Below are 14,662 nucleotides of genomic sequence, written 5' to 3'. Positions count from 1 at the left end.
AAAAAACTACATTAAATGTGTGTACCATTCATGTAGATGATGTATATATTCGATGCATCCAACATGTGACATAATGCTACAATCAAGTACTAAAATGATTAATAAAATTTATTGTAACATTCGATGTACGAGTTTTATAAAGCTAGAAACTTATGCGTGAGTAGTGACTATCATTTAGAGACTACTTGTATATAGTTTCCCCGTAGTTTAGATTTGTCGTGCTGTGAGAAAGAATCATGCATTTTTATGGAGAAACTTAGATCCTTTCTTTTGGACTGTATTAAACTGAATTAAACTGAATTAAAATTAGCTGAGATATATAAATAGAGTTTAGATTAGCTGATATATATATAACCTTATACCAAGTTACTCGTACGTGTTGTTTTGGTCATGGTAGTGACAATACTCCTTGTCCAATTACAATATCGTGAGTTACGAGTTGTGGATTTGAACCGACTTGAAAAATATAATTCAGGTAGTCGGAATAAAGAGACGAATGTTTCAATCATGTAGAACCATTCCAGTATTTAATACGGAGTAGTAATTTGAGCCATTTTGACCGATGGTCAAATTAAATTAGTGAAATTATCATTACCGATTCGTCTCCACTAAGTTTAAGGGCTTTCTCTGCCACATTGTAAGGATAATATTGCAAACTTGTGCACTCAAACTCATTAATAACAATGACACATGCCTAATTGAACTATGGTTTCATTTGAGTTGTCAAATTTTAGCATTTACATGCAAGTTCTTGTCACACACGTTTTAAAATTTGATATGAATTATTGTTTTTGTTTGATGTGTTTATCATAGGAATGGGTTTATCATAGTAATAAAAATGTTTTATCTAGTCAAAGGGTCTGTTATTTTGGAATTTAGTGGTTACAATTCAGTAATCACGAGTATAAGTCATTTCAAGAGCAATTTTGTAGGGTTTATTTATGCACGACTTGATATTATGCCTTCCATTTTTCAAGTCTGTCACCGTAATTAAAACAAGGGGTTAACTTGAACCGTGGTAGTTACTTGGGTCTAATGGGATCTTAAGACCTCATGGATTTTGGGACGACTGTTTTCTGCGATTAAATTTATCTAATTTGAATATTTCGCACATTTATGATAAATATATATATATATTTACTAATTAAACTGGCTTCATATTCTAACATTTTTTTATTTTGCCACTAATAATAACAGTTGTGAATTCCCTCATACCCGAAAAAGAATGTTTCACCCCAAAAAAAGAGAGTGGTTCGCCCTTGATAATGACCAATTCTCTTCTCATTTAGGAGTATTAAGTTGAGCTTAATATGCATACAAACATATCATAATAATCGGTGATAGTTTAGGGAGACTAGCAGGGGTGCTCGTCTCCGCTAAAATACGATCATCTCGCAATTTTTAGCTTAAAGTTGAATTTTTTTCGAGTTTATCTTACTGTATTACTTTATTACTTGTTTGTCCTCGTTGGAATTTTTCGCCCGCAACCGCTATCTTTGATGCGCACTGGATAAACCCCGGGTATACGTAATAGCTTGTAAACGACATATATTAGGCAAGTCATCCGAGAATGAAACGTCAAGCCATAAAGATCCATAATACTACTCTTGAAACAGCTTAAACCTAAATCTCTTATAAATTTCACCTAAATTTTAACCACTGTACTCTACTCAATCTTTATGGACCTTAATCGTAACTTTGTAAGAATGAAATACGGAAATAGAGGAAGTGATGTATTTTGTTTGGACATGTGAGATGAGAAGGGCATAAAATTCGGTGAAAAATTGCTGGCTGCTGTGTATGGATTTTAGCAAGTGTTTTATGATAGAAAATCAGAGAAATCGAGATGCACAATTTTGTTTATTAAATGCGATTGTGACTACTGAGCTCATCATCGGTAACTATCAACGTCCCAACTCATTTCTGTCTCCGACTCTTACGTACGTACTTCATTATCTAAAACGACAAAAATAGAATAATACCCTTACAATTACGCAATGATTTTTAAATTAATTCGAACTAGTTATTTCAAGCGATTTTATTACTGTGTAAAACTCTCGAAAAAGTCTTAATTTACTATTTTTTAATGTCGATGAATAGTTTACATTTGCTTTATTTTGTAGGGTGAAATAAAGCAAATGTAATTATTGACTAGGACGGAAGGAATAATGATTAAGATGCAGGGATCGTTACAATAGGTCACGGTTCGAATTTTTAATCATTGTATTTTAATTTGAGAAAAATTAAGAGAATTAAGTCAAGAAATGTATTTAATGGAAATAGGAAACAAAGGTAATAATGTAAATTATGAGCTTTTAAATTTAATAAAAAAATTCAATTTATGGAATAGGTCTAGTTATACTCCAAAATACCTATAGTAGAATAAACTAAAAAGAAAATAGACCTAATTTTAAGTAGTATTTAAAGCCGGAAATTTTGAAACGTTTCTTCAAGGCAAATTTTATGGTCACTAATACGTTCAAGCCACAACTAAATTACAAAAAACTAACAACTCGATAATATCTAGAGAAAATCTTATATTTCTAATATGTCTAGCCCGCCCTAGGACATGGTCACCAATTCACCATCACCACCACCATCACCATCCATGTACGTAATTATACACGAATTAAACGGATCAATTCAAGACACTCACGTAGTCTCATATATAAGAAAACAATTGTTAAAAAGAATTGCATGTTTTGTTAAAATGTATTAGAGATTTACAGTGACATAGGTCGGAAGAATTCGTTATAAGTACCACATTTTGGTGAAAATTTTGGAGGGGCCAAAAAAATTAATGTTCAGCCACTAATCTTGTATATAAGAATGTATTTTTATACTCTGTATAAATCAAACATCTAGAATTAATTCATGAAATTCAAAAGGTGACTAAATAATAACTTAAATATAATCGACCAACTCATATCATATCCTCCTTTCATCCCACATTATAATACCGCACCTATTACTTGATGCATAATGGTATATTCTATATAGTAGTATATACTAAACAATTACAAATGTAAAACATTAAAAAAAAAAACCATTAAGTGGTTTACTTTCCTCATAAAAAAAAACATAAAATGATTATTAGAGGTAATAATGTGCTTAGCTAATACAATCCATGAGATATGCTTGCACCTTCACCAGCAACTGTCTGGTCCACTCTTGCTGCTTGTCTTTGTGCATCAAGATTTAGGCTAAAGTGAATATCAGGAAAGTGTGCCCACTGCCATATTAACATGTATAAATACTTTATGCCATTGCTATTTAACCTATGTTGAGCTCCAACAATTACCATATCATATATTTTCTTGTTTAAAACGAAAAAAAAAAAGTAAAACGATTTAAATTGATGGATGAGATAAAAAAAGCAAAATACTCGAGAATAACAAACTTTTTATCTCGTCCACCTATATGGGGTTGTATTTAACTAGTTTTATACTTACGACCGATATAACCACCTTAAAGAAACTGTTAGTCCGTAAGTCTGTAACCATCTTGTGTTGAGCTCCAACAAATCAACAAAAACCCTATCATAAATTCTTGATTAAAACGGACTATTCCGTCTTAAAAAAAATAATAATTTAAATAAATGGATGAGATAAAAAGCAGAATGCTCAGGAATGACAAACTCTTGTCTCTTCCACAGTTCCACCCATATAAAATATTGGGATTGTATTCAATTCGACCAGTTTTAAGAGAACAACTATAACCATCTTGTCCATCTATATTAAGGGAATATTATTTCTGCTTGAGTAATTCCTTCATTTCAATCATTTGTTTATAAATGTAATTAAAATACCCGTCACAAAGAATATATAATTGTACATGAGATTTCATATACTCTCTTTATACCAGACCAATGGTAACATTGAGAATCTTGGCACTACTCATGGTCAAAGGGAATCTTCGATATTATTCTTAATCTATAAAACAAAATATAGTCATGTGAGATCTTGTTTGATTTATCGTTATAAATGCTATAAGAATATCAAATTTTTATAATTTTTAATAATATGTAACTAAAGATATTCACGTTGCAAAACGTGTCTCGACAAGTTTGAAAAAGTCAATGTTAGTATGTTACCATTGGTGTGATATGAAGGGAGTATAGATTAACGATTTTCTATCCAACTCAACCATTATTCTTTTATGTATACTAGCAAGCATACCTAAGCAAAATTTTGCTTAATTAGTCTATTAGGGCATTAGCAATAGCCAGATTTTAAGATCAGACGTTTTTAGTCACCTTCTCACATTTTTACCTTCCCACATTTTTAGTTCACTCATATTAGGAAATTTTTGCCCCTTTAATTATTATAAATGATGGTTACGCCACGTCGCCACTAAGATGTTGGAGAAGAGAATCGACTCCTCACCAGTAGTGGAGCTAAGGGGGCTAGTAGAGGTCCTCCCTAGCGGTTGAAATTTTTGAAGTTTTTAGTTAAATTGTCTAAATTTTTTCCGCCTCCTTAAAATTTTTCGCCCCCTTAATTTTAAAATCTTGGCTCTGCTACTGCTCCTCACTGTCATAGTACAACGTACTCCGAAGTAAAGCATCTACACTTCTACTAACCTACAAGACTATAAGTACAAGGCTATGACGAAAACCCTATGAGTATAATATAGTATAAGCATGCAAGTACAACGGGACCGAAAATGATAAGTGAAGGGAAAGAGAGTGACTCACATTCTTAGCTGCTGCACTAAAGGCCTCTCTATGGCTAATTTCAGGATTGCAGGCTTTTATCCTTTGGATCTCCTCCCTTATCAACCAATTACAGCAAAAGAGTTACCATATGCATTAAGAGAGAGTAAGATTCTTGTACATTTTATAACTCAAAACTATAAATCACTATCAAGTAGACCTGTCAAACGGGTCAAACGGGCGGGTTACGGGTTCGGTTGTTTCGGGTTCGGGTAAAATACGGGTCGGGTCTATTTCGGGTTTGAAAAATACGGGTTTATACGGGTCGGGTTTATACGAGTTTCGGGTCGAGTTTAGGGTTAGAACGGGTCAGATTAACCCTTTTTAAAAAAAATCATTTTCTTTAATTCTACTTATAAACGCATAATTATTCTTAAATTTTTATTATTATCTAGTTTAATATATGATATTAGTAAGATTAAACATTTTTTGCTTAATATTTTCAATATCACACCGTTAGACGAACGGTTCGATACGGGTTTCGGGTAAAAAAACGGGTCGATCAACATCTTTTTTGTTATTTTTTAAAACTTCTTTTATATCGTAATTCCTACCATTTATACGTTTATTATCATCCTGCTCGTCTTAATCAACTTAATTGTCACCATTCTCGCCATCACCGCCTCATCATCATCATCATTACCCTAACTAGCTCGCTAAATGATAAAGTGAGACACATATAGGTTAATAATGATGACGTGGCACGTGATCAAAGGTGATGATGTGGCAGTGCTGACGTGGAATGCGGTTCCACATAATACGATGAAAGTGACGGTGTGCCACACACTTCGAAGTGATGACGTGGCATGTGATCGAGGTGATGACGTGGCAGTGCCGACATGGAATGCGGTTCGATGTAACACGGTGAAAGTAATAGCGTGACACACACTTTAAGGTGATGACGTGGCATGTCGCCTGAAATGATGACATGGCAGTGCTGACGTAGAATAGGGATTAATGTAATATGGTGAAAGTGACGGTGTGGCACACACTTTGTTGTGATGACGTGGCATATGGTTCAAGGTGATGACGTGGCATATGGTTCAAGGTGATGCCGCGGCATTCCGTATATATACATATATTTCCTTAGAATTTTATAAGTCAATACCTAATTGACATTTTCAATATTAAGGAAGATATATTGCCTTGACCCAACGGTCAACCCGTTACGGATCGGGTTTCAACCCGCTATTTACGGGTCAAAACGGGTTCGGGTATTTTTCGGGTTCGGGTTGAAAACACCGGGTTATTTGCGGGTTATTTACGGGTCGGGTTACGGTCGGTTTTCGGGTCGGGTCAGCTTTTGACAGGTCTACTATCAAGGGTATAATTTGGTTAACAAAGTCTTCGTTACGACTGTTTTAAGTTAAGACGGTACTATAAATTGATTTAAATAAAGGAAAATCGAGATAGGGTTCAGGGTTATGAGATGTCTTAACTTAAAACGTTATTTAGCAAGACTTAATGAATTTGGTTTTGCCGTTTACTTTAAAAGTTTAAACCGTATGTCATGAGTCGACATGATATGTTTTTCATCCCATTACTTTGCCTAGAAAGAATTTAGGTGTTTGGGAAATTTTATAGCAGAAGATGTCGTAAAAGTAATACTGAATATGTTACTGACACACCTAATTCAACACTAGAAGCTGAATCTATATGGTCGAGTGAATCTAATTATATATAGAAACGCAAAGTACATAATAAGTTTAATCGAAAAATTTACAACTTACTTTATGAATTTATTATAGGCTGAAGGAACGCGTTGTCGTTTTTCTGGAGCTGTAGGTTAAACATGAGAAAATGAGAAATTTAGTCCTTGTTTAATTAAGCTCATAATAAAAAAAACATATAGTATTCGTATATCATAGAGACATAGATCAATTAAAATGAACAGAAATACTATCAGAAACGTTTCACAGCTTTAACTAGTAGGAGTATCAGTCATTACATGCAAGTTTAATACGAGCAGCAATGTAGCATGCATATATCATACAGTAGATCAGTCCAAGTACCAACGTACGCAAATTCACTATGAATTCATCTTTAAGACCACTGGTTGCCATCAAAGCATATAATATTAATTAATCACCTAAGTAATTTTAGTCTCATTGTTAAAATAAAATCTCTCTCCGTCTTAAATAATTTGTTTACATTTGAATACAATACTCTTGATGATCACAGTCCATTCAAGAAAAAAAAAATTCAATTCTCCTCACAATAACTATAAAAAAGTAAATAAATGACTGAGACGGAAAGTGTGACGACCTGCTCTTTTGAGTATTCCAGAGCCAATGTGCTTAAAAATATGGTTGACTTGTTATCCTCATTTACAAGCTACACTGACTGTTCATCTAAGTTGCTTTAGCCAAAACGGTAATGATAAATACAGCCCTAAGGGCTGTATTTAAGAACTAAATTACTTCCTAAAATGGAATTAAATTAGGAATTTATGACACAATTACGCGTAAATTGATGTCATTAATGCTTGATTTAAGGTTTCCATTCTTTTTTTGGCACCTTAAGGGCTGTATTTAGGGCTGTATTTATCATTTTCCTAGCCAAAAATCTTACTTACATTAGATAAACGGTTTTTCTAACACATTAATAACCTAAATGTGATAAAATTTGCAAGATATTCTCATCAGATATTCAAGTATAAACTCATTTTTACCATAATTAGTGATAATATATTGCAAATCTTACCACATTTAGGTTATTAATATGTGCCCTAAGGGCACACGATAGAAAAACCGTATTTCTAAAGTATTTATTATAACCTATTTATTATATAAAAATATCGTGTTATCAAATTAATTTGTTTCGTCTGAAAGATTATAATGGCCAAATATCGTGTTATCAAATTAAACACAAATCAAAAAGTGAGGAAATTTAGAACTTACGGCGGATGGCTGGTGGACGTGGATGCGGATCTTTAAGCTCAGTTGTTATTGAAGATGATGATGAGTTTGATGCATTACTACCTTTGTTCAGGTCATCAGAATTATGGCCCTGTCCCAGCAACTGTAGTTTATATATATATATATATATATATATATATATATATATATATATATATATATATAATATATGTAAATATGTAAATACTTTGTATATATACTTAGCCAAATGTTGCTTGTATTAATTCATAAAATGCAATATTAATGAACAAGGTGTAATTAACTATATTTCGAAAAATGCACAAAGTACCCATGAGGTTTTATATTTTGTTACGCGGTCAATAATGAGACACAAATGTCAAATTAATAATAATAATCTTTTCAATTGTCAAAAAAAAAAAAATACTCGATCCTTTCGTCTCAGTCAATATATTAGAAGAATTGTTCATTTCACAAATTATGATTAGTTACGGGTATTAACAACATGATGTTAACCAGGCCATGATGAGTACACCTCTGATGACTTTACCAGTTAATGACGTTACCAGCTAAACTAACTGATATGTGCATTGTTAAAATAGATATGTAGAGACTAGAGAGTATGTAATTGATGTACATATATTAATACCTGGAAATCTGGAGGAATAAATGGAGAGGAAGGGCCAAAGTTGACAGAGAGTAGATTAGCACAATGCCCACATCTTACAGTCACTGAGTTATACATGGTGCAACAAGGCACACTCACCTAGTACATACATATATACCATTTATCATCATATTAGTAATTATCAGTAATGATCTCGACCGTTGTACAACGATCTTGTAATATTTTCTTTGATCATTTAATAATGTACTCGTAATAATAAATGAGGTGTATAAATAATATCACAAATTTAGTCGTTGTATACCAGATGTTTAATGGTCGGTCTTCCACGATAATTTGGGTTAATAAGTTGCCCAAATATGCTCTATTTTTATTTACAATAAAAATGATATTGTTTTTATACATTTATACAACATCATATACACCGGACAACATATATATGAGTGCTAAATTTTGACTTTCGTTGTAAAAATATTTCAACTTTTAATTAACACATTTAGTATATATCCTCTTTAACGCACTTGATGGCTCGTATCTTAGACTTCTTTCGTTCCCAATTAATTGGCTACCTTTGATAAATACTCTTTACAAAGAAAACAAATTAAACAACTGATTAAAATGGAGGGCGTATATGAAACCCTTAATCTTTGATTATGTTGGCGAAACTTAAAATTAGGTTAAATACAGTTTTATATACTCTTTCTGTCCAAATCATTTTTGCAATATGTATAGATATACCCGTTTAGGGAGAACTTAAATAAGTTAAATTTCCTCATTTATATGGATGAATTTCATACATGCAAAGAAGAAATTAAACCAATATGAATCTAAAAATATTCACAGAAATCACATCATTCAATGACTATGACTGAAATGATTTAATTTCAAAACTCAATTGTTCTAGGTCAAATTAACATGCATCATCTTCATAATTTAAATGACCTATATGCTTTAAATATTTTATTAGATTTGTAACATTTGCTTGATCATGAACAATTACAATTAAACCCTAATTAATTACATTGAATCCTGTAATGCAAAACCTGACATCCCCAACAAACTAAAAAAGGGAAAGGTATAATTAAAAAGGATCTGACTTTATAAGACAACGAAGTATCATAAAACTTTATTAAAGAGCACATATATAGGTTATGATGAAAGAAATAAAGCAAACCAAAGATATGACTGACTCATACAAAGACAATTCATAAGCAACTACAACAAAGAAAGAAGATGAAATGAAATTTTCTATTGTAATTTCAAAAGTCGAATAGCTAGATCATCTGGTAAAGTCGTTTCAGGTGATATTTATGAATAATGTTTGAAACCCGTTTGTTTAATTTAATAATCTCGTTATGGTTTACTTCGCACCATGAAATAAACAAGTCTAAGGATAGTCCACTTTGATCTAACTTGGTGGTGATCATAATTTTTGTATAGTAGAGGAAAACAAATTAAGCTAAAGGTGATAGATCATAGATAACTGAATTCTGGTAACGTTAACTGCTGTTATGAATCTGCTTTTACGGTTTGTCAAACAGAGCCATAGTATAAGATCATGAAATATGATTTTAATTTTTATGATTTTGGTGCTAATGTAAGAATATCCATGATCATGATTCCAACGCACTAAAACACCCATAAAAGAAAATAAAATTAATAAATAATAAAATAAAATATTTCATATATAGGAGATATGATATGATTGTACAAGAGATGATAATGAGTGATCTGATAAAATCTGCAAACTAAATGACATGAAAGTTGACACTGTCAATGCTTCTACTGAAAAAATGTCAGTGATAAATCAATAAACACTCATTATAAATAAAATATTAAAAAAATGCAAATCATTCTAGTATTAATTTTTGAGTCATAATTCTTCAATAAAATAAATTAAAAATCAGAACTAGGTCTGTTTTTCTGATGAACCCTAATCTATACATATGCCCTACAACTTTCACACAATTAAATTAAAATTTTAAAATAAAAAACAAGCTTATTTTCCTCTATATATACTCCATAAACATAAAAGTGGCAGAATTATTAAAGCCTTATTTGCATGATTAAAATAGATATCAATACCAATAAATCTCAAGAGCAAATAATTATTCAATGCAATATTAATGAAATTATAAGGTAATTAGTTTAATACCGCTAAAATGGTGTTGCAGAAGGTGCAATGAACATAGCAAACGCGTTCGGAGGTACTAATATCCATGGACAAGTAGTGTATAACTCGCAATTGCGCGTGTTTTTTGTAGTGTCACGAAATATAATTTCGTAGTTTCTTTAAATTTGTAGATTGAGTTGTATAAATGGTTTGGGAGAAAAGGGGAGAAACATAATATAGAGAGAGAGAGATATGAGGAGGTTGAGTGGAAGGGTAGTATTGTATGTACTAGGTAGTAGTAATGAGATGTAGGAGTAATAAAAATGATTCAAGAAATCACTAATTTAATTAACTTAATGAGACGGTTTTACACAAATTTATTATAAAATGAGATCTTTTAGTAACCATTTTTACACACTAATACAGTTGTGTTTGAATTCGTTTTAGAACTGTATTAGTGTAAAACCGCCTTATATAAGACTTACTCGACTCTCTATTGTCCTTTATTTGCTTGCCTTCTTGGCTTAGTTGGTTGGGAAAGAAGGAAGTGGGAAGAAGTACATGTACAATTATAATTGAAATAAGAATTTTTAATTGGCAAAATTGGTGAAATTTGTGTCAATTTTTTCATCAAATTGGAAAACTGTGAAAAAGTTGTATGCAAGGGTATACAAGATGAGTTACTTGGACTATTCTAGGGTTCCCTTCAACTCTTAAAAGCAATTAATTGTTCTAGCATAACAAATCATAGGAAACTTTAACAGATTTTTCCATGAACATTTGATCAAGTCGGTATAAACTCATCCGCTAAATTAGGGTCCGAAATTAAAACTTAACAATTATACTTATATTGATGTTAAATATACTCCAATGAGATTATTGTATTACTCGTGTATGATATTATACAGACCCATCCCTTGTTACATTTTGTAGGTAGTAGGTAGTAGGTAATCGGAATTTTGTTCTTTGTACTAGGATCAGTAATCTTATCTTCATTATTTCGTTAAATTAATATCAGTAAACTCTTAACACCTGGTGTTGAAAAGCCAAAATCCTTAATAGGATAGATCAAAAGTTATTCTTGAAAGTTTTTAGGAATTACCTCTTATTAACAATTTATAAAACTGTTACACCATCGATTTACACATGAGGTAATTATAATAATCCGAGATAAAAAGAAATTAGGTTATGCATAGTAATTTTATTTATGACAATTAGGGTAACTAAAGTGGAAAGAAATTAAATAGAAAAAAGAAAGAAAGAGTTAAAAAAGAGACAAGAAAGGGAAATGGTGGTGGTCGGTCAGGCATTGATAGAAGAAATGATGATTGATAGAATGAGTGGGTGGAAATGAAGTGACATTTTAGGCTACACAATCAAACACATATCTCATCCCCCCAAACAACAAACCTTCTTTTGCGGAAATTCCGTTTTTATTATATTGTTTGCCCTTGGAATGTTTTAGGGATATATGAGAAGTCTTGTATGTGTGAGTGTGAGCCCATACTAATACCAAATGGTGATGGATAAGACAACTCTCTTACATAAACCCTAACTCTTTCCCCATTTTCTTTCTCTTTCGTCTTCTTGTGCTTCTTATAATTAGTTTGAGTTTGAGTGAACGAGTTGTGTTGTTAAGCAAGGGTTTGCGGTTTGGATTGAAACGGTTTAACCTTTGAACAAAACTAAATTGAATAGAATTGAATTGAAAATGAATAAAAATGAATTGAACTAAATCGAGCTGAATAAATTGAAGTATATATAATATTGAATTTAATTCAGCTTGAATTAACTTAGGGGTTGTTTGGTTCAAAGTCTGGAATGAAATGAAATGGAATGTGATTACTTACTCATATATAGTTGTTTGGTTAGATTTGGAATGGATATGTAACACTAATGGGATGAAATGGACTTAAAACTTGGGATATAGATAGATGTGGGATTCATGTAGCGGTGGACAATGGGTTGGGTTGGTGTAGACCGAGCTGGGTTAGAGGCGGCTCAGGTTGGTGAGGAGAGAGTCCGAGCCCACACCACATGCAAGGGGTGTGCGGACTGGGGGAGTAATGACCATGGACCGGCCCGGTTGGTCAAAAAAGGAGGTGGGCCAGGCGGGTTGGCAGTGTGGGTTGGGGAGGAGTGAGCTAGCCCGGGAGACGGGCCAACAGACTGGGCCGTGAGCCATTGGAAGGGGAAGCCCGGTTGGCGGCTCAAGCTAGCCCGTACTTATGTCCAGCTCTAAATTCAAGAGATTGAAATGAAGTTAGAATCCATCAAGTATTTAAGTCCATTCTAAAGCCTCCAACCAAATATTAGAATTGATTGAATTTAGTATAATATGTTCCAAGAACTCCAACCAAACACCCACTAATTAATTTATACGAATTAGAAACTAAAATGAATTGGATTTATTTATTTATTTATTTTGGAGAGAGAAGGGGGGATTAGGGCGAATATTGAACGCGTGAGAAACGTGATTATGCATAAGACAACTGTAAAAGAGAGCAAGACACTCAAAACTAAACTAGCTAGAGGAAGCACGGGTGGATATAGATCGACCAGAATGGGTTGGATGATTGTATGATCCGGGTCAGGTCTATGGCGGGCCGGGCTGGCAGACCTCACTTATTTATTTTTTAAATTTTTCCTAAAATAGCGGGCCTAGGGCGAACCGGGCTGAATTTTTGGAACCCGAGCCCGGCCTATGTATTGGGCGGGCCTTGCACGGGCTTGGGCGGGTTGAGCCGGGCTGACCGTTCCTTTGGCCAACACTAGGCGGAACGAAGAATGGCAATCTGGGTTTGACCTAGGCACCTAGCTTTTCAAAGCGATTTTTGCACTTAAAAGCACTTTTTGGCCAACCACGTCATTATTTAAAAGTTAAAAATAAATTTTCAAAAACTCAAAAACCATCTTTTTGCCAATCAAAATAGAATTGGTGCTTCTAGCTTTTGAAAACTACTTTTAGAAAATTAAACTTAAAAAATAGAAATCCATGTTTAACAAACTAGGCCAAACATGCTCCTCGCCGGATAGTTGGATGCATAGTAAAAAAAAAAAGGAAATTTAGTTCTCATACTTTCTTTTTTAAAAATCTAATTAAACTAATGTCTAAAATTTGGGATCAAAGATAAATTTACATGTTACGAGTAAAACATATACTGTATTAAACTTTTATATGAATTTAAATTGCGAAATGGCTTGATTTTTATAATTATTAAACTTTTACAGGATTTTTTTATTTTATTTTTTGGTTAAAATGGACATAATAACATTAAAAAAGAGAGTTCAAGTACATCATGGCGGAGGGTCGGGGGGAAGAGACGCACATGCCGAAATGTAATCAATGTTACAGCAGTCTAAGACAAAGGGTGGGGCAAAATCCCACACAAACTTTTACAGGAATTGAAGTCCCTCTAAATGTGTAAAGTATATCATACAAAGTTTGCATAATTGATAGTTTTTAATGTATTTTGTGAAATTAATGGTTAATTCAATAATTCTAGTTAAAATCGTTTTGTACACTACATAAGTACTAAAATGGTGGTATGTTATGTTAGGTACATAAAATGCCTAAAAGGTGCACGCAGAAAACCTGCAAGACTATGTGCTCCATGTGTGTAGGGACTACATTAACATTTCCTTCCTTCACATGTCACGGTTGTGAATGTTGGGTTTCAACTTTCAATGTTTCATAATACTTGATTTTTTTCAATTAGAAAAAAAAAATTATAAGAAAATAGTATTCGTAAACATGACAATTAATTGAATAAAAACGTGAAGCATTGTATCAAATTATATCACAAAACCATCTCAACCAAAAGTGTGCATGCAACGACAGGGCTCCCTATATATATTGCACTTTAGAATTGAGGGGTGGTGACATTTGAACCCATGACTTCTTAGTTATACTGGCTTTGATTTGGTTTAAGCTGATAATTGGAGTCCCAAGATCGATTTCATACTCTAACAAGTCAACATATCCCCCCACAAGATATAAGTAGTACGTCATTAGAAATTTTGAATCTTTCACTGTCTACATAAGATTGAAATCCGTATAATTTTTCATAGAAAAATGGTATCGCACTAAATCATTGAATACTAGACACTAGATAGGTTCTCCATGTTTCCTCTATTTTACTCTAGTTAGGTCCATTTGATCTTTCTCGTCCAAAAGAAAAAAAGTCAAATGACATCATAGAAAAATACAAATATAATATACTGGATTAAACCTAGCTAGGTCATGAATATCATCATTTATAATTTTACTAGCTAAATTAGATAAAATCTACAACAATTGTCATATTGTTGAGAAGTGGCACTTCTTATTATGA

At 32.7% G+C, this 14,662-nt stretch overlaps 1 protein-coding gene across 2 annotated transcripts; it reads right to left on the bottom strand.

Moving 5' to 3' along the window:
- Nucleotides 1–2,878: 2,878 nt before the first annotated feature.
- Nucleotides 2,879–10,626, bottom strand: LOC141591612 (putative axial regulator YABBY 2). Of its 2 annotated transcripts, none has more exons than XM_074411997.1 (6): nt 10,371–10,626; nt 8,240–8,356; nt 7,615–7,735; nt 6,445–6,493; nt 4,697–4,772; nt 2,879–3,232 (listed from the first exon to the last, which is right to left on the bottom strand). In XM_074411997.1, the coding sequence occupies exons 1-6, from the start codon at nt 10,434–10,436 to the stop codon at nt 3,116–3,118; spliced, it is 546 nt and encodes a 181-aa protein (XP_074268098.1). In that variant the 5' UTR covers nt 10,437–10,626; the 3' UTR covers nt 2,879–3,115. The 2 variants fall into 2 exon arrangements, with proteins under 2 accessions (XP_074268098.1, XP_074268099.1); XM_074411998.1 differs by having other exon boundaries at nt 7,615–7,723; nt 10,371–10,618.
- Between the last annotated feature and the right edge of the window lie 4,036 nt (nt 10,627–14,662).

This window comes from Silene latifolia, chromosome 7 (genome assembly GCF_048544455.1).
Source record: "Silene latifolia isolate original U9 population chromosome 7, ASM4854445v1, whole genome shotgun sequence".
Taxonomy (NCBI): Eukaryota; Viridiplantae; Streptophyta; class Magnoliopsida; order Caryophyllales; family Caryophyllaceae; genus Silene; species Silene latifolia.
Note: the sequence above shows the minus strand (reverse complement) of the source record. Positions and strands in the feature narration are given on the sequence as shown.